Here is a 27,274-nt window from a genome sequence, read left to right as displayed (position 1 = left end):
CACACACACAGTTTTTTTTAATCAAACCCTGAAAGTTTATTAAAAAAATAAATAAAAAAACAGATGACAATGATCAGTGATAAAACTGGTTTAATCGTTGAAATGTCTAAAAGTAAACAATTTAAAAAAAAATCCTTCCCCCACATCCTGTAATGGATTTATCAAGTTTCCGGTGTGTCATAAAGAATTATGGATGATTTTATCATAAGTAACAATCTAAAACATTTTACTTCATCTTTGCAGCTCTATTACAGTTTCTCTCTTCAGGAAAATTCCTCCACTCACCAGGTTAAAACATCTGGGCTACAGTAACTTGCCTCTAAGTCAAAAAGACGTTTGATTTATTGCTGCATGGCCAACAAACAACCTCAGTGCTCCGACATGACTTTATGAATGAACATCAAGCTGCTGGTCGTAAGAAAATTATTCAGGCCACCGAAGCCAAAGTGAGATCATCTAATAATTCAGCTACTGTAGAAGGTATGTCCCCTGTGAGCTCGACCAAAAGCCAAGACATGAAGTAATGGGTTTCTTGTGAAGAAGTTGTCTGGATCACCTGTGCGAAGCAAATGGAGAACTGATCTAACAGTGAATAATGGAGCCTAACAGGATTAAATGACAAATTAAAATACATTTTTATAGTGACTTTGTTTTTATTTTCGTGTAAATACAACTCCATTACATTTAGAACAATGGTTGTTTCCAATATCTGAATCTCTCCCTGATAAGTATAATAATTTATACTGAAACCATAAGGACCCTGCCTATAGGACACAACAAGGGGTGTCGTCCGGGATCATCAGACCTTTTTAGCCTGAATCATACACTGACGTCTTTTTCCAAGTTTAATTCAAAATGTTTACTGATGAAGCGGACTTTGTCTTGTCAAAGCTGATGGGCTGTGCTTCTACTCCATATTTGGTGTTTTTGCTTCACCTAATTTGTAGCAACACTGGAAAGGCTCATGAATTTACGAAGTCAAGTCAAATAAATAGAGCCTGTCAATTGTATCAAATACAGTAAATGAAATAAACAAAGTGGATATTCTGGCTTTAAAACAGTTAACTACATGCACAACTGACCAAACTATGCACAATAATTTGACTTACAGAGTTTTTTTTTGCAAGAGATGCAATACAAAGGAAAAGATGAAACGTGATTCTGACAGCTGTGCTCCACTTATGGTACTATACCATCTGTAAATGCTGCCTGAACTTGACAGTAAAAAAAAAAAAAAGTTTCTCCAAACATCTCAGGTACTGATGAAGTTCTATCCAAAAACAACTTGCGTTTTCCCCTCCGAGTGAAGCCAGTAAACAAAAACGGCTGTAAAAACAGCAACCTACGTGTGTTTGCCAGAAAAATAAACTGCACGGTAATAAACAGTTATTAATGCCAATATTTTTGTGTTTATATTTACGGTGGTCTGCACAAATCACAACTGAACAGCTTATCTGATCTGTGGCCTGGGTAGATTTATAAATGCCTTAAAAATTGGGCTGTTTGACTCAATGCAGAAAAATAAACATGGTAAAAAGCAGGAAAAAAAAAAAAAACTATGCCTGGAATTGTAAAAATAGTTTGCTTGTTTCTACATTTCATTTTTACATGCCACCCTTTGAGAAACCCTGTTGAAAATATCTAATTTAATGATTTCTAAACATTTGGGAGTCGGGAGCTGTTCACACAAGAACTCAAAGGTCAGAGGTCAGTGGTCCAAACTGGTCAGTGATTGAGTAAATCAAATACCACACTGTGACATAAATATAAAATGAAGAGCAGGCGAGGTCTATGATGGCATCATGCTGTTTTAACTGGCAAGCCTTACTGACTAGAAATAATGAACGTTGTCTTCTTGGCTTTGCTCCGTGTCTCTGACAGTTATTCCCACTCGTTGAACTGCTGAGTGTCTAAATGGCCTGTTTGTCATCACAGTGTGTGTGAATGCAGAGGTCAAAGCGAAGGAATGTGGTCATGTGAATAAAACCAGCAGTCAGCAGGGACGTGATTAAATGTTTGCCCAGAAAGATGTCTGAGAAAAATGACCGAGACAACAGTGACCTCTCAGGAGGCAAATGCTTGAATGAAGCGGGGTATGTTTATGTTTGTGTATAAGTTGAAGGATAGAAAAAAAATAATAACTTACAGCCGCCATGGAGTTAATGCGGTCTATGTAGTAGTCGGGCCAGCTGGTGGCCAGTTTGTTGGGGTCCTCTTGTTCCTGCACATGGACAGAAACCAACTCAGTCAAACACACATACAGTATCATTTCTGGTACCGTGTAGTTCAGATGATTTATGAATATGTAAACAGTTCCTGCTGGAACACATTTATTTTTGCTGCTCTGACCACATTCAGAAGTTTGTATCACATTCACCATGTTGCAAGCAGTAATCCTTTTATTACAAGCACGTCACCGAACGATACACATTTTTTTACAAGTCCAGTAGGTGGAAATTTTGAGGCTTATGTGTTAAAGGGTTAAACCAATGTATTTTCCTTTGTGCTTTGAATGTCAGCCAGTTCAACCTACAAACAACGGCAATTTTTTTTTTCAGCAACACATAGTGAATGATCATCATTTACTTCTCTATTTTTAAGTTATTCTGAGAAAAGAAAAGAAAAACGCTGTAATGCAGCTAAACTATAAATCTCACTCATCATTGTGTTCTGACCTGTCTGTAAATAAAAGATGCTACAAGCAAACATGGCGCAAAATGCAGGTGAAGATTCTCAGTTATTCCCAAAAATAAAAAATAAATAAATAAACTGGACTTCTATTCTGAAAGGTGAAAAGCTCCACAGTCACATGCGGCTGTTTGATAAAATCTCAGAGCACTGATGAAGCCTAATTCTCGTCTCTAGAAATTTGTGGAGTTGAAGTGTGTAAATCAGTTCAAATAAAGACACACAAAATGAACATTTGATTATATCTTATATCTGTGTTTCCCAATCTTAGAAAAAAACCTCCTACAAAAGAAAAGTACATTTGTTTTCTTGTTATGTGGTTGAAAGGCAGGGCAATGACTGACCTCCGACTTTGTTTTCCTCATGGTTTGTCATTTTATTAAGTGTTTCATCTTTTGAAAACATAAATAAATAAATAAAAAAAAATTTAAAAAAATCAGATTACCTTCGTATGAGTCTATCAAAGCCTAAACTTGAACTAGCTTCATTCCTCTTATGACTTTATTTTGTACAAAACATAATAAAGACAACATTTCAATGGAGGCATTTATTTATGATGGCAGCTGTTAAAAAAGTAATGGGTGGTAAGCCTTAACTATTGTAATTTAAGATTATTTACTCTTCAAGGGTGTTCGTTCTGCTTATACCTCATTAATTCTGTGTTCCTTTCCAATAATGCAAATCAATCATTAAAACTGTGGCTTTAATATTTGTTCAGTGGCAGCACACAGATTCAAGTTCCCCATTCTGTTGATTAAGTCAGACAAACTCTACAATGTGACCAGCTTGAATTGATTTTCATGGCACATAAAACCTAATTGTAGATAAAAAGATTCAAATGCAGACATAAAAATGAACTGCAGATTTGAACAATATTCACTATAAACGTTACAACTTTCCTGGACTGAGCACAAGTTTGGTCAACCTAGATTTTAGTCCCAGTAATGACCATTGTTTTTGAGCCCCAGCACTCTGTGCCAGCACGCACATTCATTTAAAAGCTGGAGAACAATGGCGCTCACTGTACTGCGCAGTCTGTGTTTTCAGGCCGGCCGTCTTTTCCAGTGTGTCACTGACACGCTCAGGACGCGATGCCAGACTGATCCTTACGCGGAGATTAACAACTTAACTGCCTTTTTACAACCCCTCAGCCAAATTACAGCCGCCGAAACATTTGTTTTGGCAGTTTTACAAGCGGTTGTTTTCATCATGTTTCAGGACAGATTAAAAACGATGACAAGAAGGTTTGTTTTAGGGGTCCCAGTCATATCAGTCTACACACTTCCTGAATTTAGATCCTTATAATGAAATTCTTTAGCCCTGAAGTGATGTGAAGTTTGCTCTTGTATTGTTGGCTTGACCTCACAGCTCTAGAAGTTAATCACAGTTGATGACAGGCATTAAAGTGATACGATAAGAAACCAGACTTCATTGAACAATACTTGGGAATATTAGCAACATCTGTAATGGAATAGAAATGCTGTGCTTGTTTTTGTGTGTATGAAACAGCTTAATACACTACAAAAGTTAAGATTTCCTTTTTGGCTAATGCTCCTCCACAGGATGAATGTATTCCAGTCGCGTGTACAGCTGCAGCAGCTTAAGGTCAAACCTGTCATTCTCCTGTAGCGTTTACACCACACAGTTCTCATGTTTGGTGAAATTAAATGTGATTTACAATGTGCACAGCAGCAGAGAAAGACAGAAATCCCCAATAGCATATCGGGTATATATATCTGTAAGGTGTTTTTCTTATTACAACCATCTGCTGAGAAATATATTGTGCCTCTGAAGACCTGAATACCTGACATACGCCAGCGCTCAGACATATTTCTCTAACTGTTTGGCAGTTTATTGTGTTTGCAGAGGCACCTGTAGAAAGACGGGATGAAATTACAAACTTCAGCTTCCCTGCTGTCACGTAGGAAGCAGCCTTACAGATTTCAACCCCCTTCAGAGGTTTCACTGACAATCATAACAGAGTTCACAAATTGCAGGAACCCTGTGCTCCTAGCTTTCAAGTCAACAACTCAAGAAGAGGAATTTCATCTACTGTACTTAGCAGGTCACCTTCAAACCAAAAGCACCCTGAGGTGTTGTGACAACATTCTCCTGTTTACCTGACTACTTCAATGATGGCCCAAGGTAAGAGAGACAATTAATAAAGTGATGAAATGATGCATGGTGCTGTACTCTAGAACATCCCTGTGGTATACACTCATATCAACATGACCTGGACAGCATTGCGTTTTAATTTTTTGACAACCCCAACTGTTTGGGGTCTTAGAACCACGATCCATATTCTAGTGATGCAAAGCAGTCCCCACAAAGTCTCTTGTTTCTCTGTGGATTGGGCTTATTGCTGGGCATCTCGCTTTCTGTTCTAATGTTTCCAGAAAAGTTTGATGGCATTCTGCCTGTAAATTGAAGTCCCTTGATAAAAAGTCTAAAGCCATGAGAGCGCTAGCAAATAGAAGGCCGGATACAAAACTTCTGAGAGTAAATTCAACAAAGTTAAGTCAGGTCCTCTGGACAGTTTATTTTTGTTGAAACATTTCGTCTTTCGTCCAAAGGACTTCATCAGTCCGAGGAGCCACAACAAGCCCAGGCTTAGAAATAGCACCTTCACATAGTGGGTCACTTGGGTGTAACTGGGACCTTGAGTACACAATTTCGTTCCACCTCAGATCACATGTGATGCGAATGACAATAAAGGACCTTGAATATGAATTTCAACTCTAACCAGTTTGATGGTGCCAAGATGATTTTTGGCATCTGCCCTCTCCCCTGCCAAGTAGTCTGAGGCAATCATGACCAAAGTAGCTCAAAATATCCTGATGGTTTATTTTAACCCTGGTTGATCCACTATGTGAAGGTGCTATTTATAAGACTGGGTTTGTTGTGGCTCCTCGGGCTGATGAAGTCCTTCGGATGAAAAACAAAACGTTTCAACAAAAATAAATCATCCAGAAGACCTGACTTTTGGGGATTTTTATACCTGGATTATTGAGCATGAACCTTGCTATTATGAGAGTGCTGTATATATTAAAGGGCTGCAGGCAGATCAGTCTGAAATATTTTAGCCTGAGGGTAGGCAGTTATAAGATGTACTGAATATGGTTTTGTATCAGTTTGCTTAAATAAGCAATGCTTTCCATGAAACATATGATAAATGATCCACAATTTTATAATGCCTTTATAACTTCTCCAAGTTTTGCAAAGAGCTTTACAATAGTTCTTACACACCAGTCACCATGCACCCATACTGAACATTTTTTATATACATCTTACACTGTATATACAGCACTTTTTTCAATATCAGATTCTTGCCCAAAGATAGGTTGGCACACTGCTAGGGCAGGGGGGTTTTGATTGGAGAATGACTTTTCTGCACACTGGGCCAAGCTAACATACTGGTATGTTGTCTGGATGTGTAGAAAATCAAAAAGAAACCTTGTTTTAAACCCAGAAACTTTTCTAAAAAGTTCAAAATTAAAACAGCACCAACAACAAGCAAACATCTAAATAAAATACTTCTAAAACATGAAAAAAAGATTCAAAGAGTTCTGATGGAAGAATGTCATTGATTTATTTTGCTTGTTTGTATGGGTCATATTTATTTTTTAAAGCACACATTAAAAGTAAACCTTCAGTTGGAACACATGGACCCCTATCATTTATCTCTCAGGACATTTTCATATTTTTTTAATATTTTTAGGACAAACTAAAATTATTTAAGTTCTTAAGAACATTAAACATCATGTCTTAGGTAGTGTGAGGGGAGGAGATTAGCAAAATATATACTAGTTTGTATGTAAATACACAGTGCTGTAAAAAGTTATGAATGTTATTAATGCCTCAGTGAAGTAGCATTAATATTGCATAACGGCACTAATCTCTACTACTGAATATCTGAATGCATTAGTAGTTATTTAAGTCAATATTTTCTCAATATTCTAAACTCAAACATCACCGGATTATGTCCCCATCTGTAGAATGAGCAGGATTCCAATAAACCAATGTGTCCATGGAGAGTATTTATCTACTGAAGCCAGGATATATGGTCTCACCTTGAGAAGCAGGAAATGGACAGGATATTGAATTCTGAAAGGTTATGCAACACATGCACTCGTTATTTTTTTTCTCCTTCCAGATAAGTATTAAGGGGTTTTTGCACTCACTCTAGCAGATACATTTGCATTGGATGACATTAAGAGGTAAAGATAAAGTGCATTTGGATGATAACTGAAGTCATAAGTTCAGTCAGCTTGAGTTACGTAACAGCATCCCCAACAGCTTTTGAGATGTCTTAGAACGGGTGGCATTTTAAACCTTTCACTTTTTTTATTTCATCTGTTTCAACTATTTTGAACTTAATTTGTAGAAAAAAATATTTGGAAAAGATCAATTTTAAAATGAGATTTATCATCATTTATTTAGTATTCAGTGTTCAAAAGTTTTGATAAACAAAATCATAGTTTGCTCCAGGATGTAAAATTTGACCATAGCTTGAAAACACAAACGTGTGTTTGTATGTCAGTGCAACATGACTAAAAGGAGTCAGGAGACCCTACTTGGCTTCCAGCAATGGACAGCTATAAGAGATATTAGATGTTACAAAAAGTTTTTTTTTTTTACCTGGGGGTGACTCCAGACAAGTCATGCAAAAACAAGTACACACAAATCCTCACAGGATTGAATGCAACATGTTCCTAGAAACACACAGTCTATGTCCTTATTTAAACTACACATAATCTGAGCAATTCGTTCTTGGGCTAACCAAAATGACAAAGTTATGGATGAAGCTCAAGTGCAGATTTTAAGTGCAAAAATTGTCTCAATGATTCAGCACTATAATATAAAGAGCTCATACTGCCAAATCCATTTAGTCCTTAGTCCTGCTGGGTTTTCGGTCTCATTTAGGTTATAAAAAAAAAAAAAAAGTTTAAATGTATCACAGCTTGGTTTGAAATCCTTAAAATATTCAAGATTAATATTCAGGTTTCTGGATTTTGTAAAAAAAAATGACAACTATATTAAATTATTTTGTTTTATTTAAAACTGGTTGTTCACATCTAAGGCAGCTTCTCAGCCGCATCCACTACAGTTTGTTAGTAGGGAAAATTGACCTCATGACAAGGTGCTGACAAATGTCGAATTGTCAAATTTTACTTGTAATAATTTAGCTTTCACAATAAATGTATTAGTTTTCAAACTGCCTGGTAAAAACAGTGGCCCTAAAATGCAAAACATAAGAATAAAAAGAAAAGAAGTTGCGCAGAACAATATGGCTTAAAAATACATGCATTTTATAAAGAGTCAAAACAAACAAAAAAATAAATAAATCACATTGTCTGATGTGTTTTTTTTTTTTTTGTTTTGCTCTTTAAAATGTGTGCTTTTTAAAGTTATGTTATGGCAAAGTTCATGCTCTATAATCCAGGTACAAAATCCAACAAAGTTAATTCAGGCCATCTGGATGTTTTTTTTATTTTTTTGTTGAGACGTTTCGTCCTTCATCCAAAGGACTTGGTCAATCCAAGGAGCCACAACAAACTCAGTCCCACAAGCAATACACTCGCATGGGACCAACCAGTTTGACGGTGATAATCTGGTTTCTGGGGCCCGCCCTCGTTGACTCATCTGAGGCAGCCATAGCTAAAGTGGTTGAGCATGAACTTTGATGTTTTGAACCACTTTGGATATGGATATGATAAAGTCCTTTGGATGAAGGACGAAATGTCTCAAAGAAAAAAAGGTTTAGACAACCTGATGACTTTGATGGAAGTTATGGTATGCCTTTTGAGTTCTTGTTTTGCTTTGCACCCATGAATCAGTGTCATTAAGGAACCAAATTACACCAAAGAAAATAATATTTAGTTACACCACCAACATAGAACAAGTATGGCAGGTTTTTGCTGCTTGCTGGACTAATTCAACAAAACTTTGCTCTTCATGGTATTCCCCAGATTACTCCAAAATGCACCAGTCAAAAGTTACTTGTGTTGAGCAGTTTTTTTTAGGGGAACAATGCTAGATTCACTGTTTCTCTGACAAAGTGTTACTTAACCACAACAACTGGAGCTGTCGCACCACTGGTGCAAACAAGGAAACCAGTGTTTGTTTCGGACAGACCAGTCGAAGCAAAAGTCTGTTCTCCATTCAAATCGTAGTCTTGTGTTACAGTACTTCCCAGCAAGAGAGGGCACTACTGTGTGGTGCACTTGTGTATGAATAACCTGCAGTGGTGCCTTTTTCCTTCCAACTGTATGTGATTCTTCGTGCTTATGTGCATGTGAAGGGAGGTTTCATGTCTTCCTGTCTGCATATATATATACACACACACAGGTTATTATCTGATATTGCACCCCAGTCATTTTTTTTTCTTTCCCCTTATTCTCCATTACACTGCCTCGGTCCATGAATGAGGGGTTTGTTTGGATTTTCCTCCGGCTTTCCGCTGTTCAACGTTACTTTGGTTCTGCTCTCCGTTTCCTGGCCTGGTCACGATGCCTTTTTTTTTTTTTTACTTTAGCTTTGCAGAGGAAATGATTTCTGACTGGGAGAGATGGGGGTGGTATGACAAACTAATATATCCTAGCTCTGAACTCGGCTTAGCTGTGCACAATTCCAAAGTGCCTATGCTGTTGCCAAAATTTTGTTTCCACTACCTTCTACTATGGCACAGACAGTCCTCATAAATGTCTGTGGTTGCTTAAGTGAGTTATTCAATAACTGATTCTGGAGTATTATTAAACTTTTTTGTGGCTTTACATGTGCAAAAGAAAATTATGCCAAGAATCCAATCCCATTTGACACTATGCAGAGCATTCAAAGAAACACCAGCTTATCATAATGTAATAAAAGACAGACTATCATCCTTTTTTCATTTTTCCTACTTATAGAGCAGCATCCATCCTCACCCTGACATCCCTCTAAACCCTTCCTCTTTATTTTATTTTACTAGTAATTTACTACAAATCAAAAAAACAAAAAAACATGCAGGTGAACAGAAATGCATGTGAATACACAAAGCAGTGCATGTTTACTCCCTTTAAAGGGATTGTCAGATCACTTCTTTTGCAGCACAAATGCCCTCCTGGCCCCAGTTCTAAGGCCCCCCAATTTCTTAATATTGCACATATCAAATGCTGGAAAAACTATTGTGAAACATCCTGATGTCGTCATATGCGGATATGTTTACGTCAAAGAAGAAATTAAAATCAGGAAAGGGAGCTGGCTGTGTGGTCGAGCTGATTTGAAAATGTTAGAGGCATTTTTTTCCCCACATTCATGGCTGACATTTAACTCTAAACTGTGGCTTCAGGCAGCCAGTCAACAGAAGGCCATCCAGAGATCAGAGCTGATGTATGATAAAAGTACAACAGAGGCCAACTCACCTTTTTCTTGCTGCAGTAGATCTGCCATTTCTTCTCATCTGGCAGAGCAAACATGGCCTCTCTGTTCTTATCTGTCAAGTCCAGCTCATCCTGAAAAAGAAAAAGAAAAAAAAATCAAGAGAAGATTTACCTACAGAGCTCATTAATGTGCAGGAAACAGTGATTAGGAAAAGACATACAGAAAAAGTTATAACTGTCATGTATACTGCCTGGCCAATAAAAAAAAGTTGCCACCTGGATTTAACTAAGCAAATAGTTATGAGCCTCCTATTGGATAATTAATGCATGGGTGATTATCTTTCGGCTGGCAACAAGTTATTTAACCCCAACTGGTGCAATAAGTTGCTTCTCATTTCTTAAACAACCATGTTATCTTCTTTGTTTTTCATCCCCACATCCATTACATCTGAAACAAGCCCAAAGCAAATTCTAATAAAATTTAATTTATATATCAAGCGGAGCATTAAGGCCAGCCATAATGCTCTGTTTGTGAAAGTAAATCTGTTGGACATCACTTTGACACTCAAACAATAATTCTAAGTGTCACAATGCCGGACAGGACAAGGGAAAAAAAAACGTTGAAAGACACATCGTGTGGTCATGGAAAATATGTCAGTCTGTTTGAGAAGGGTCAAATCATTGGCATCAAGCAGAGAAAACGTCTAAGGAGATTGCAGAAACTGCTAAAATTGTCTTAAGAACTCTCCAACACATTATTAAAAACTGGAAGGATAGTGGGGACCCATCGTCTTCGAGGAAGAAATGTGGCCGGAAAAAAAATCCTGAATAATCGTGATCGGCGATCACTTAAACGTTTGGTGAAATCAAACCGAAGAAAAACAACAGTAGCACTCAGGGCGATGTGTAATAGTGAAAGTAAGAGCGTTTCCACATGTACAATGTGAAGGGAACTCAAGGGATTGGGACTGAACAGCTGTGTAGCCTTAAGAAAATCACTAATCAGTGAGGCTAACTGAAAAAAAGGCTTCAATTTGATAGGGAGCATAAAGATTGGACTCTGGAGCAATGGAAGAGGGTCATGTGGTCTGATGAGTCCAGATTTACCCTGTTCCAGAGTGATGGGCGCATCAGGGTAAGAAGAGAGGCAGGTGAAGTGATGCACCCATCATGGCTAGTGCTTAGTCATCAATGCAAGATCTTGGTGAAAAATTAACGCAACACTGGATGGAAAGTGTTTTTTTTTCTCTGTGACCTGGCGAAGACAGACGTGTCCTCCTGTGCTCCATCCCCTTGCTTTTTGCTCTCTTTCATCTTGTGAACCCTTAAAGAGCCTCTTTATTTTTCCTGCATACCTTCTTTATTCGAAGGATTTGATCAGCTGGTCTCTCAACAAAAGTGATCACCTACCGACAGGAGTCAGGGTAAGTAGGACCCTCTTATCTCGATGGAAACAAATTAGATTCATGATGACAAGTTAGATTCTGCTGTTTCTACAGCCTATGCTACAACCTTCCCTTAAAATTCAGTCCTCAACAGCCTATATGTATCATGTGTATTTATGCGCCATGTTGTGGTAGGTTTTTTGATGCCTCAAATCGTGCCCTGTCTAGGACATGGTGTGAGAGATCGTTTTTACACATTCTCTCCTCATGTTTTCTTCCCGTTTCCCATCTAGCAAAAATATTATTCTGAAGAATAAGAGGGCCGCGCTAATTAGCAGCAGCTTCGTGCACTACGTCAATCTTTCGGACGACTGTACGTATATGCTCTTGTTGTACCTCGGTGCAATGATAAAGCTTATTCTGATTCTGAAATAGATCTTGTGACATTGCAGAAGCTTAATGAAACAATGCCACAGAGAATGAATGCCATAATCAAAGCTAAAGGTGGCTTTTTTCTTTTTTGGCCAGGAAGTGTATCTCATAATATTCACAGTACAAAAGAAAACATTTTTAAAAAGGGGGCACAGATCACAGGATATGTAAAGTTTACACAGAAGTGTTTAATGGTTCAACCTTCCCATTGTCTGGTTGAGGGCTGTCTCCAATAACTGCAGAAGAGTTATTAACATTCACTCTGCTGCTCTGCTCAGTTCTTCAACTTAATGCAAAAAGCCCCCTGCACCTTTTGAAATGCATATGAGCCCAGGAAATGAGTCTGTGTGCCAGCAAGGAAAAGTGAAGTCTTGGAAAAAGGCGACGGATAAATGAGACTTGAAGGGAGTCAAATGTAGGGCGGGTGAAGAAAGAGAGACATTGAAAACGAGGAAAGTGTGGATGTGGAAACTAATGGGACAAATAATAAAAAAAAAAGGATGAGAGGCTTCAGCACTGAGGCTTTGTGCTCAACTCAAACTAATCTCTTTATAATAACGGTGCTACCATGACGTCAGCAGTGGGGCCTCCTGGGATTCCCAGAATGAAGATGGCCATTGGTGACAGAGGTGGGGCCTCTTTAAGCCACCCATTTTTTTACCCACCAACTCTGCTGGTCAGGGTGAGTTGAGGCAGCCTAAATTTCAAGAATTTTACTCTATGAGGAATGACATCATCTCTCACCCATTCCTTTCAATGTGATAAACAGCAGACGCCTTACTGTGGTTTTGGAAAACAGAAAAGAAAAAAATCTTAAGGGTGTGAATTTAAAGGAGGCCTGATGCTGATGGAAACCACAAAGAAGCTTTAGAATCGTTGGTCAAAGCATTTCTTATTCCAGCAGCATGATTTCAACGGTTCCTTGTGACTCGCATGAAGAGCTCATCATTTGGGGTCTACAGTGCCTGCTAAGATAAATACAATCCACTTTCAGTTTAAGAGGGGGCTAAATATCTAAACTCTGCCTCAATATCCTCCAAGTTCAACAGATTTTTCTCTCCACTCGGATCACCGTCTTCTCTCTGGATCCTTGGGCTCAGAAATGGGATTGTTAGAATCCAGCTAGTCTCTGGCCAGTTGCCTGGTTGCTGGGTCAAAGCCCTGCTGTCCAAGTTGCTACTCTTTGGAGGAGCTAAATTCTGGGAGCTGGTGAGAATCTGTGGGAATGAGACCCCTGGATGTAGACCAGATGGGAGTTGAGCCCAGCATCTGATCTCTATGCAGCTTGCGTTCTCTCTTCTGCTACTACTAAAGCTTCTCAGTTTGAGGGCTTTATGTGAAGGGGAGAAATGCAAGAGCAGGATAAAGATAAGTGAGAATTTAGGCAAGTGGGAGATAAGCATTCTACAATATTATATCCTAAATTATAATTTAATTAGACAAATCATTTCACAATCACAGATCCCTTTCACTGGCTGCCTGGACCTGATGGCAACCTGTTTTTGGAGGAAACCAGAGTACCTGGAAAAAGTCCATGCAAACATTAAGAGAACATGCAAACACCACACAGAATGACTCCTGGCTCAACCCTGGGCTTGAACCCAGGACGGTCTTACTGTGGGGCAACAATGCTAACCACCAAGCTACTACACTGCCTAAAAATACTGTATGCTGTGCAATATTTAAATACAAACTTCATGGAGTTACCTACACATTTTAAAACACTGTATGCCATGGATACATGCATTGCACATCATGTTTAACACTCAAAACAGCCATATTTATGTGTTGGATGAGATGGTGGATGGTGCTACACACTCTGTCAAGCAAGTTTGAGTTTTGACAATTTCTGCTATAAAGTTACTTTACCTTGAAGTGTCTTAATTGTGGCTTTCTGTTGTAATACATACTAAGAACATAAATAAGTTCCATTTATTCAAGTTTGCTCACCTATCTGTGGTGAGGTTGTGGAAGCAACAGTTTCAGAAGCACAGTCTAGACATTTGTATTCCCATTGATTGGGAATGCTTTGAAGGAACTGGGAACAGTCAAGGAGAAATGCATAATCTCTCCAATGAGTTCTGGGGTCTCTCACCACATTTGAAAATTCTACAAGTTAAAGTAGCTTGGCAGAATTCTGATTAGTCCAAAACAATTCAACAGACTTATTTTAATGTATAGGAGCTGCAGCTCTACTTGGAGCACGTTTTGTCTTGGACCATCTTATTGTATTGAAAGGGAAAATACTGAGTTAAGATCCACTAAAATTGTAAAAAAAAATAAAAAAATAAAAAAAGTTCTAGTCACGACAATATGATAACTTTTCCTCCCCGACTTATGCATTTTTGCTCAGTTTTCCTAAAGCCCCATGTTCCAACCATTTTCCAAACACGCACCTACATCACTTCCACATCACGTGGCTTAACTCATGACTTGAGCAACACACCAAAACACGTGCGGTTTTTTTTTTATTCTTCCAAAACAAAAATACTTTCTTCTTTGCTAAGTGAAACCTTGCTTTGATGTGTCCTCTCCTTTTCCAATACCAGTGCATTTCAGTAGGGAAATCGTACGAACCAAAGCCAATATTGTTTCACCTGCTGCTTATGAAGAAAAGCACATGACTCCAAATCTTTTCAAATTTTATGCACAGCAGCCAACCACTGCTACATTTTTTTCATTTTTTTTTAAGCTGTGAGCTTTGATTGCCATTTTTGCTGCATAACAATCTACTTTGTTGCTTAATTTCCGGCTCATAAAGCTTAGTGGGCTTCTCAAATGTGCTGAAAAAAGTCTGAAAATATTAACGGGTTAAATTAAGGCAACTTTTATAAATTGAAACAAGTTTTGAAACATTTTGACTTGCGAAGTTGATTACAAGCAGAGCTGCAAAAAGGAAAAAAAGTGCAATAATGTTACATGTTGTAATGATTGAATGTTTGTGATAAACAAATAGCATACTGTTCTTGTTTTTCTAATAATAATAATAATGAATTTAATTTGTAACACACTTTTCATTAACAAAAATCTCAAAGTGCTATAAAGTGCAACTAAAATCAATGACAAAATCAACTAAAATCAGTGATAAAATCATGTGGAGGCAGAATAGGCTTGCTTAAAAAGAAAAGTTTTTCAGCCTTTTTTAAAGTCAACCAATGATTGTGGAGCTCTCGGATATTCAGGGAGGGAGTTCCAGAGGCATGAGACAGCCACACAGAATGCCCGATCTCCCATGGTCCTTAATTTAGTTTGTGGAAGAAGAAGGAGATGACTGTTCTGTGATCGTAGGGACTGGGTAGATGAATATGGAGCAAGAAGGTCTTTCAGATAATCTGGTGACGTTTCGTTTAAACATTGATGGGTAATGAGAGCAATTTTGTACTGAATTCTGTAAGTGACAGGAAGCCAATGGAGGTTATGGAGAATGGGTGTAATATGTTCAAATTTACAAGCTCTCAATAAGATCCTGGCTGCACTGTTTTGAATATACTGAAGCTTCTGAAGGTTTTTGTCGGGTATTCCAGTAAGCAGGGAGTTGCAGTAGTCGAGCCTGGAGGAGACAAATGCATGGACGAGTTTCTCTGCATCAGCAAAAGTGAGAAATGGGCGAAGTTTGGAGACATTTTTCGGAGATGGAAGAAACAGGTTTTAAACAGATGCTTAATGTGATTTTCAAATGTAAGATGAGAGTCCATTCTTACTCCAAGATTTGTAACAGAGGTGGAGAGGGGGATGTCTTGTCCAGAAAAGGAAATAGTCGTTATAGTTGATGTTTGAACCTGGTGAGGGGTGCCAATCAGTATGACCTCAGTTTTGGAGCAGTTTAACTGAAGAAAGTTCTGATTCATCCATGCCCTTATCTCCTCCAGGCAGGTAGAGAGGGCTACTTTTTGTTTCTCCCATCATTAACAACGTCTAACATATCTAACACCATCATTGAGCTTGAACAGCTAACTTGGGGGTGGACCTCTCACAATACTGTGATAAAACACAAACCTTATTAATGAGGGGTCAAGTTCATGGAAGAAAATGTAAAGACCAGTGATAAATATAAAGAGGAAATACCAGAACTGAGGAAATAGATGATAAAAGCGAGTTTTGCAAATATAAGTGTACGCATGTTGCATTTCTTAAGACTGGAACAAGGAAAACCAGAAATAAGAGACCATGAGGAATGATGAGACAAAAAGAGAATTTGTGTAAATGACTTGCATTAAAGTGGGAGTGTCTTTGTGGACTGGAAATGCTTGAGTTTCCACATACATGAGAAATGTGACATCCACCCTCATGCACGTGGATCTATGAAGTGGTATTTCCAGGGTGGAAATGGATGTCCTTACCTAAGGTTTAACCTTGTGTTACAGAATGGGAGGACAGACACACACATTCACTGCACATACATCAGCTGGGCAAGATAGTGAGGAAAGACAGGCAAGATGGCAGGAAGTCATATTAGGCCACTAGGGAACCCACAGGAAGCTGTAGCAGCCATTATTGACCCAGACAAGATACAATAAGTTTGCTTGTACATAGAGCACACAACCTCACAGCTAAAGTTATCTTTTAGCAGCTCAATTCTGAGTCATTTAAAATATTTAAAAAACGCCATGTTGTAGTGAGAATGAGTTTGTTACATTGTGTTAGCAGAACATTAATGCTCTCTATGGGCTAACTCTGCTCAGTAGCATTCAGATGAGTCACAGTCTCCACTCTTTGATGAATCAGTAGCTGTTGCTATCTGACAGCCCTCGTCTAAACAAAGTTTGGACACGTACATGATAAGGCTGACTCAGGACAGTAAGCACTGGCTTCACAACAGATGTACGAAGAAAGCATTTAAAAAATTGGAAAGCGGTAAGGCAGAATTGTAATGAAAAAAAGGAGGGAGGGGAAACGGAAAGGAACCATGGGTGCATCCCAAGGGCGTGCACAGGGAAGGAAACTCACTCCCATTGCCCAGAGGGAAGAGAACATTTCCATTCACTGTTATGCAACAATTACAATTTGCATCTGGCTACAAAGTCACACTGGATGGAACATTGGAAAAAGATTTATGTTTCATAAAGAGTTATGTTTTCCTGGCAACACATGATGAGGTTTTAGATCAGAAATGTTAATTCTATCATCACCGCTTTGAGAACAAGTTTGCCATTCTTTTGAAAATCAATGAATACACAGTGCGGATACTATTAAAGGTTACTGCTTCAAAATACAATAAATTGTCTGCACCACAGCAGAATGGTTGGGGTTAAAACTGTCCTAAATCATGCAACAGAAAAAGATGGAAATACACACACATGCAGAGGAAGAGAGGGCAAAGAGCAAAGCAAACACTAATCGCATCCCTGCCAGTATAGTAAACTCCAGATGTTGGCCTAGAATGCCTAACTCAATTTGGCTGATGTACTGTACATTCTCTAAGCAAGCAACACAGTTGGATTAAAAATAGACTTTTCATAAATAAAAGGTGCCAAAAATTACAGACAGAATTTATGAGAAAATTTATTGAAATGCTACTAAACTGGGAGCTCCATTTCTTCAAAGCAGAACTCTAAATTTTGCCCAGAAAAATCTGTCTGGTTAACTGTAGCAGCAACTCTTTTTGGACTCTTGTCAATGTGCCGACAGATTGTGGCCACATGCCGATTTTCCACGGCACTCGCTTTTTGTTATCAGCCGAAACTTGTAAATGCCAGCGAATCTGTCCCCAAACAACCTCACACATGGATTCTCCTTGTAGAAACAAAAGGTTCATTTTAGTTTACTGAGCTGCCACCAATGAGAAATGAACCAAAGTACCAAAGTCATTTAGGAAAACCCACTTTCAATTACCAAACTATGAGAGCAATTTCTCATTTGATGATAAAAGTTATTAGCGGCGAATGGCTCTGACAAACAAAAATAAAGCTGTGCGTATTCTTTGGTGTGCTGCCAGGCTTCACACATGGCCTATACAATATATCAACTATGCGTGCAAGCCTTGAAGTGCTTCTGGTGGAAAGAAGCGGTTTAAAACTGCACCATGATCTGAAAAACAGACCCAGAACAACAACACTGGCAAATACTGCCAGATGCAAATGCAAAGTTTAACTGATGTGATGCTTTTGTGTCAAAATCTGCAGCGATTGCTTCCAGGTCCACAGGAATCTTTCACATCAGTGTTTGACAAAGTAAAAAAACAGGGTTTGTTCTTCAGACTTCATTCATTCAGTCCGAGATGTGTATTTGAAAAAGAAGGGTAAAGTGTTTACAGATAGAAACCAAAAATGAATCCCACACAAGCTCAGTCTGCAGTATCAGTTTGTGAGCCAGACCAGAGACAATGTCATGACAGTTTTGCTTCATTACAGTTCAATGTTCCATACACCTGCACTTCTCATAAAGCAAAACCAGATGGTTGAATACCAGGATATGTTTTTCAAGTTAGGTTCTATGGATTACATGTGAACAGTCAGTACTCAACTGCAGTAGACAGCAGTCAGGCCTATTCAAGTTTGGAAACTCACAAAAGTTAAGGATATCAAGCTACAAGCTATCAGGGTTCGTTCATTTGCAACATTCAATTGTCTCAAACTCAAACTTCCATAATTTAAAGCTATAACTTTTAAGAAGGAAATACTGTAAAAGCAAGTCATATTCACTTATATAGCCACTTATTTACTGACCGTGAGGAGCAGCCTTCCCACCACCTCGGACTTATATAATTCACGATGCAGGGGGAGGGCGCTCCGTATCATGAAAGACTCCACTCATCCTGCACACAGTCAGTTCCAGTCCCTCCCCTCAAGCAGGTGGCTGAGGAACATTCAGAGTAAGACCACCAGGCTCAGAAACAGTTTCTTCCCTGTAGCTGTCAAACTGTTGAACTCGAGCTGCACTTAATTCAGCTTCAATACAATATATATTCAGTATACTCTTTTTGAATGTATGTATTTGTTAAATGTTAGGCTTCTTGATCTGGTACCTCAGTCTGAATTTTGCACCACAAACATGCAAATGTGAGCTGGTATGACAAGAAAAAAAATCCTTGAATTCTTGAATTTTACTATTTGTAGTGGATGTTTTGGAATTAAACTAATGGAACTCTGAGTCACTTGTAATTGGCAATAAGATATTTGTAACAGCGTCTGTGCATATGTGCAGCAACTTGTTGTTCAGATGACGAAATACAGACAAAGTGAACAATTGTCTCAAAAGTGAAGAGGTAATAAATATATATTTATATATTTTATTTTATTTTCTGTCCTCAAGCAGCTAGGAAATATTTCAGTTCAAGTTGCTTTCAATATAAACTACTTTTATTGGAACCTGATTAGAGTAACAGACTGAGTTTCTTTCAATTTATTTATTTATTTATTTATTTATTTATTTTACAGTGATTGGTCTTATTTTTATATACCACTGCTAAGATATTAACTGCACATTTCTGCTCCACACATCCACTTCACCATGTAGTGGTACTCTGGGGTGACAACTGTGCAATATGTCATATATGTTAAATAAATGAGTTCACCTTCAGACTGCTGCAGAGCACCAGAAACAAGAATATTATATACCGGTATGTGGTGAGATCTAGATGTACTTTTCTTTTTTGTTTTTACTCCAAACAGCACAAGCAACGAACAGATCCTATAGTAAATGTTACTTTATTTAAACTGATCCCTTGTTTCTTTCTAAAACAAGTTAGCTGAGGTCTTTTCATTCACAAAGAAAGGACACACTGACTGTGCTCTCTATAGTCTCTTGTCACGGTGGAAAAAGACCCCATTATGCACACGAGAACACACAGAGGTGTTTTCCTCTGTTTGACCCAGATCTATCGCTCCCACTGAAGGAACTCCACAGACTCATTACTCTCATCAGAAGAGTTTCAAAACAATAAACCCCATCTCCCATTTCTACAGAAACACACAGTCTCTTTCTCTTTATTTCTTGCCCCATAATAGACCTCCTTTCCTCCTACATCTGTTCTCTGCTTGAATTATAAGAAGAACCCCTGGCTGACTGTCTTCTATGGTTGTTTTGTACCCAGGGGCGATTCTAGAATCTGACTTTTTAGGGGCGCTTAGTCCCTCCAGTGCTGACAATGGCTCTTGGCTTGAACAATGCCGTGGCCAGTGGCATCAGAAGCAGTCATAATGTAGGGGGACACACTGGTGGGGGGTTTTGAATAAAGTATATGCCATTTCCTGCATTCTGGTGTATTTTAATGAGTTGTTAAACATCTAGTTTTACCTCCATACGTAAACACTTGATTCAATAACTATTTTAGAGAGCATGGCACAAATAAGAAGTAGCGCTAAGCCAGTGGCGTGCAATACAGACGTGCAAGTTAAAAGATGCTACAGATGTAGCGCTCTGCTTTACATTACACCAGTGGTCCTCAACCCCCGGGCTGTGGACCAGTACCGGTCCGTGGGTCAATGGGTACTGGGCCGCACAGGGGGGGGGGGGGGGGGGGGTGTCTTATTTTGAAAAATCACCGGATTCTCTCTACCACATCAGTCTATGACTCACTCTTGACACAGGTCAACATACACAAGTGGTTAGTTTCTGTTTCTGCTATGCACATGCGCAGATAAGTTCTACATTGCTGGTGAAGAACAAAGCAATTCAGCTACGTGGTCTGGAGCAGACAGGTGGAGATGCGCAGCCATATCTGTGCATTTTGAAGGATTACACTGCATATTTTTCAACCCGCCTGACAAAGATAGACTATAAAACTATAATTTTAACAAGCTTCCTAATATCACATCAGAGCTATCGCTTCACATTTTTGCTTCTGCTCCAAAAAAATCTCTGCCCCTAAAAGTTCAAAGTCATGTGTAATTTTATTATAAAATACAAAAATATAATTAAACGTTTTGCACTAGGCATAAGTTCCTGTGCTTTTGTGAACAATCTGATGTGTGGATCACTGCAGGAGTTATCTGAACTTTCACCAAACTGATAAAACAGATGATGATCTCTGCTCATGAAGCTGGTTGTCGTGCAGTCAGAGTATTTGAAACAATTTTTTTTTATGTTTGTAAAATACACCAGAATGCAGGAAATGGCATCTACTTTATTCAAATTCAGCACCGCCCCCCCCCAAAAAGAGGCTAAAATCACCACTGGTTGTACCAGTGTTTGAACGACTGGTCAAATCTGCATCGGCATATCTGCTGCAGTGTGGGCAAAACAAATCTGGTGAATCTATATTTAGTTTTGCACAAAAGATGCATTTAAACCAAACAAAAGCTGTACTTTGAAATTGAAACATATAATCGTATCAGTTAGACAACAAAATAGAACAAAAAACAGCCATTTTAATGAAAATAGGTTCAACTAGCAGGACTATGATACAAAGAGTGTTTTTAACTTCGTCTCACTAGAAAAGTCAAAAGTTTTAAAATCAGAGGCAGATATTTTTTTCCTTCTTCTTGACTTGTGTATTTCACACACATTTATCTTAATCTGAGAAAAGTGTGGGCCATTTGATCTCCTCAAACATGAGGATTGTTGTAGTTTGGTTAAATGCTCCCACATGGTTAGCATGTTTTTTGTTTCAACTCATCGTAAAAGGTTAATCCCAAAACAATCACTGATCATTTTAAAGTTTTCTTTTGTGCAAATTGTGATTTATGTTAAGCATTTATTAGCAGCTTGTTGTTGCTCATATTAAGCAGCTGCAAGACCTCTGAATCATTCCACTGCAAGGTTACAGATCGAGGCAATTGATAAAATTGCTGCAAACTTATTAAAATGTTCTTCAATAAAGACAACAAATACCCTACAGCTACTAACGTTTAATGATTTGTGCTTTTCACATTATTACAAGGAAGTGTTTGCAGCAAAAGTTAGTTAAGTTCCGTCAGTCGGCTGGAAAACCATCTGCCTTAGTAACGGTGAACAATTTCCTATCATAACTAAATTTTCTCCTTATCTCCTGAATTTAAGTTGACAGTGGAGTGACATATCCTGCAGATGGTGACCTTTAGCATTCCTGAGGACTTAAATGGCCCAGAGCTAGCCATGGAGTCATTCCGCTCAACATTATGTTGAGAGAGTTTGAATGAAGCAGGAAATTTAAAGGCCGAAGGGAAGCGACAAGGGAGCTAAGATGGAGACAGACAAGACTGAAGCTAACCATGAGACAGGAACAAACTCAGACAGAAACAGCAGATCCGGGGTCAGTTTATATGGCAGCATAAAGTCACTGCAGACCTCTCAGTTAACAGCTGTGCCCTGATTCCTCTCTGCAGCATGGATACATGTCAGCACTACCCCCAATCTGGCACTGGTACAGATCTAAAGCCACTGCCAGCAAGTGTGGTCTGTGATCTGTGCACAGGATGTGAACTGTGTTTCTTTACATTTGTGTATGGAAAGGCTGGGTATGGGGGGTTGGGGCATGGCTGCAGCCAACCATCAAGACACCTTCCGCAACACTCAACCATTCTAATTCCTGTCTCTAATCCTATTTGTTCAGGATAATGAGCAAAACGCATAGGAAGAGATCTGGGCTGCATGGCAATTAAGAAAAGACTAAACTCCAAGATTTCAACTAAAACAATGCATTATCTTTGATTTCCTAGTCATGCACCAACATGCAAGGTTAGTATTGCTGCAGCAGTAAATAAATAAACCCATTTTCGACCAGTCAATGAGTTAAACAGCTGACAAGGTGCTAAATATTGCTATACAATTATGCATAAATATCGATAAATCTTTACTCACCACCAGTTCAGAGAAACGTGCATGCAGTTCCTCTGCAGGTGGCATTGGAGAGCTGAACTCCAGCAGCTGCAGCGGCACGGTGTCTTTCAGGTTGATCTCCGGTGGCTCGCTGCTGCCAAAGCAGCACAGGAAGCCCAGGCCCTGCCGTGTCCTTTTCCTGGGTGGCATGGTGGCTGTGGTGACAAAGGTGGCAGTGATGGCACTCGACCAGGAAGGTAGAGTAAGGGGCCCAGGGTCAAGGGAGGGGGTGAAGAGCAGGGCAAGGCTGCTATCTAGGGGGCATGATCTAGAAGAGAAAGAAAAAAAAGATTAGAAATGCAGACCATCCCAGATGTCCCATGTCATGTTACATGCATTTAAACAAGGATGTTGCATTGGATAAGTCATTCTAGTACAAATCAAATGCAACTTCAAACAGTTTATGAAGATTCATGTCGCTCTGTGTCCTGACATTACGTCCTTGGAAAAGTTATTTCCTACAGTGCAGAGGCAGCGAGGCAATTTATGTTTTCAACAGTCTGATACTGTTTAAGTAAATATTTCCGCAACAGACGCCGTTGGCTACCAAAGATGCAAAGGCACCTGCAGAAATTATATCAAAAAGAAATATGCATGAAAGAAATGGAAATATAGTACATGCTAATTTAAAGGCCATCCGATTGCATTTTCTTTACAAGTTGTTTAATTGCTTTTATGTCTTATGGTAATGGTATTCTTGCTTTGTGACAGGAAAGCACTTTGGGGTCCATCTTTGCAGTATACAGTATTATGTCCTGTGAGATGTAAACAATATGCGCAGATGGTGGCTTATACAGTTGCCACACTGTTTTATGCTTCAGTCTCCCACATTTGTGATTGAATAGACCTCACACCTGTTATGCAAATACTTTAGAAAAGCAAATCCATCTGAATTATTTGACCATTAAATCAATTTGAAACAGTTTTATAAAGTGCTAAAAAATGGTCCATGCAATTTTAAAAACACAGAGCAATGGCCAGATTTTTAAACCAAAGGTCTATAAATATTCTGATGATGACAGTCGTACAACCTGAGAAGTATTGGGTAAAAGTTGTAACCTTATAATTATCCATTTTATGAAAGAGTGAAACTATGCCTATAGTTTTCACAAGAAGCCACAGTTTACCACATCTCGACTGAGCACGACTCTGCACCATCCCTCACACAGACGTTTGTTCTTGCGTAGGAGTTTGCACTGCGCCGTCTAAAATTAGCAGCATGGTAAATTCTTTATGAACGCACTGGGCCCTCAACAGAAACATGAAGGAGGAAAAAAGGACAACACCACATTTCCATTTTACCCTTGTGCTTCATCCGACTCCTTGAATCAGCCGCTGCTCTGTTCAAAGAGCAGAGCTGCAATTAAACTGGATGCTGTTTTAAATGAAACATTTTCATTTGTTTGTTGAACATTGGATCAGGATAAAGGTCATTTTATTGGTTTAAACTCTTAATTTTCACTTTTATTTGTGAAAACTACTTTATAGTTATTGCATCAGTAAGGTAAATTATGCATAGTGTGTGGGGGTCATTCAATACTATGCCCACATGAATTCTGATAGTCAAGGTGATAATCCCTCAGTTCCTTTTGCCAGAGCAGAACGGATCAGCTGTGGGATTCTAGTGAACTCTAGTGAACCTGCAACTGTATTCAACTTTCAATGTCATGGACTGTTCCCATTTTATCACCTTTAAATCAAGAACTCTTCAGGACTATTTCAGGATGCAAGCGTTTCCAGTTGCTACTTCACATTTTTTATGGTTTAAATTTGTAAGCTCAGTTTTAGAATGCTGTATCAGTGATCGTCACTATAACCTACTTTACCTTCTTGCTTGCTGCCAGTTTTCACGGACCTTTGAAAATTAGGAACAGAAGGCCAGTTGCTTATTTTGAACATGTGCCAAACTAACAGTATACCAGCCCAGTAAAGGCAATAGTGATGAGCCTTTCTCCAAAATCCTGACACTAAAGTAGTAACAAATAAATAAAAAATATTACAGCAAACCAATCTACAACATATGCTTTATTTAAAAAGCCTGTTAACCACCTGAGTAAGCACTTAACTGTAACTGGAGCAATGGGTGCAGTGGAAAACATTGTTAAAAATTTTTTTTTTAAATCATGTGCTTGTATTATTGAGGACTGGCTACAAAGATGCCATATTGATTTACTGCAGAAATCAATAAGCAGAGCATGCCGACTAAAATTAGCAGGAGTAAGACGTGGACAAAGATACATTTTAACTAGAGGTCAATGCAAAACTCAGGAAGGCCGTCATGGAGATTCTGGACTGTTAACACAGACTTTACTGCTACAAGTTGAGCCAAAGCTTTATAGTGGTGTGGACAGCTGGTCCAACCTAATGGAAAAGAGGCCACTCTGCAGGGGTTTTAAAGCCTTTCAACGTAACGCACAATCTAAACCTCCTGTCCTGGGTCTCCGTTTCCATCTTCACTCTCGCACTAAGGTCCACGTGCAGGCAATCCTCACTCAACACATCCCCTGCTGGCTTCTTTCCAGTCTATGCTCAGGGAAAGTAGGCCAATGAATTTAAACAACATACATCACATACACAGAGAAAAGTAGTAGGGCTTGTATGAAGTTGGAAATTTAAAACCAGATTGTCTGTGTAACCTTTAGCTGTATAGAATGTCAATCCAGATTGATCATCTTTGGGCCTTTCATTTCTGCACTCTTCCTGTCACCTTCCATTTTTCTTCTCTCTCAGGGTAAGCCAGAGTGACATTTCTCTGCAACACCCCCTCTCCTCCCTCCTTCAGACAGTAACATCTGTCATTTTTCCTTGCCACTGTTTACCATCTAAATCCATCTTTAATCCCACTTCTGATCCCTGCTGAATTCCCCTCTCATAGTTGTTTCACTTCATTCTGGAAGTGGTTTAGCATAAATGCATGTTTTTGTTATTCTGAGGGAGACATTTAAAGCTTGAGCACTGAAGCCGTTTGGCTACCTCAACAGGACATTCAAGATTTCTTAGTTTTGCTTGAAATGAAAACAAACCCTCCCGTCTTACTTTGTTTCACTTGTAGAAATATACTGTATATATATTTTAATTTGTGGGTTAAAATTACTTATCAAAGGCAGAAAAAATGCACTTTATCCAGAAGTTTTGTCACAGAAGGCACTGTTAGATGTAGTTATAGCTGCATAGACAGCATAATCAGAGTCTCTCAGAAATGTATAAACAGTTTTGAACAGTAACCCATTGGATTCTAACTGTTAAAGGAAGTATATTTTTCCCCATTCTTGCACACTTTTTTAATTCAGTAAAGAATAGGTAACTGATTGAAGATCCATACTTTCAAAGCACATTTTAAACCTTATCTGAAAACTGTGTTTTAACACATTGTATGGGTGCAGCCGTTTCTGCAGGTTTATAATCTAAAATAAACAATTCGTCACCGTTGGCAACTTCCTTTCTAGTCAATGGCCCTGGACAACCAAAGTGTGCTTCAAGGCTATGTTCTTGGATCACTCCTGTTTCACTGACTACCATTTACACGTACTCCAATAGTATTGCTCTGGCCTGCAATTTCATGTTGTAGCCATAGTGGTTAAAATGTTTCACAACCAAAATGGGCACCCCTTGAAGATGCCAATATACCATTGTCTTTCTTGCAACAGACATTTTATAATTTAATTTTTTTTTTTACGTTTGTGAAAGAAGAAACAACTACATTAAACTAATATATTGGGACAAGACATTGTCAACAACAACAACAACAACAACAACAACAACAACAACAACAACATCAACAACAACAAAGCTTTTTATAGGAATTGAGCTAAATGTTGAGTCATCCCACATGCTCTGTCTATATCACATCTTTCAACATTATCCTAAATTCCATTTATATGCCATCAGCACAAATCCTAACCTCCCCAAAACAATCTATTTTTGCACTTTCACAATAAGTTTCCTCCCAACTCATGTACTGAGGTGCAAATCATGGGATATCATTAAAGGATGAGTATTTTTGATACACGTCTTATTATTTAAATCACAAATACTGAAACAGAAAGATGCAAAGTTGAATATTTAAGTAGAAATAAAGCAATTTGTAATGTTCTTGGACAATTTTTACCTCCCTGAAATGATGTATAAAAATAAATATTGAATTATTAAAGTATTGACAAAATACGACTAAAATTCATAAAATGAACTTGAATAGTTTGATGATTTGACATGTAATGATCGTCGAATTACATAAAACCATCAGTTCTCCAAGTCAAACCTGCAGATAATAGTTATAAAGTCGATGCATCGGTATTTGTCACAGGCTTCTCATAACGAATATTAACTTTCTTCACCCACTGATGCATGCCTGAATGAAGTGTGAATTCTGCTTATAGGGATGAGAAGAAAAAAAACTAAACTAAAAAGGACCACTGAGTTGTGCATGCTCTGCACGTGTGCATTAAAATTCAGACACACCCACTTAAAACCTCCAGTGTAAGCACATCCACATGCAGTGTTCAAATACAAACACGGCAAAAGCCCTGAAGCAAAAAGAGAAGACTGCCACTGCTCTGTGAGTCTGAGGAGCAGCCAAGTATGAAGACAGTGCAATGAGGAAGACGAGGATAAAACGAGAAGCTGCTGACACTTTTTATTCAGAACACTACCTCATTTTCTCATCCCCGGTGTTGG

General features: G+C 38.6%; 1 protein-coding gene across 5 annotated transcripts in view; it reads right to left on the bottom strand.

Moving 5' to 3' along the window:
* The window catches only part of daam2 (dishevelled associated activator of morphogenesis 2), a 92,299-nt gene that overhangs the window by 37,116 nt on the left and 27,909 nt on the right, over positions 1–27,274 (bottom strand). For all 5 annotated transcript variants that reach the window (XM_037694883.1, XM_037694886.1, XM_037694885.1 and 2 more), the window contains exons 2-4: positions 22,583–22,868; positions 10,089–10,178; positions 2,147–2,221 (exon numbers count right to left, since the gene is read on the bottom strand). In XM_037694883.1, coding sequence (XP_037550811.1) covers positions 2,147–2,221; positions 10,089–10,178; positions 22,583–22,750 — 333 coding nt within the window. In that variant the 5' untranslated portion in view covers positions 22,751–22,868. The remainder of the gene's footprint in view (positions 1–2,146; positions 2,222–10,088; positions 10,179–22,582; positions 22,869–27,274) is intronic.

This window comes from Nematolebias whitei, chromosome 21, assembly GCF_014905685.2.
Source record: "Nematolebias whitei isolate Nwh7 chromosome 21, NemWhi1, whole genome shotgun sequence".
In the NCBI taxonomy this organism is placed as follows: Eukaryota; Metazoa; Chordata; class Actinopteri; order Cyprinodontiformes; family Rivulidae; genus Nematolebias; species Nematolebias whitei.
Note: the sequence above shows the minus strand (reverse complement) of the source record. Positions and strands in the feature narration are given on the sequence as shown.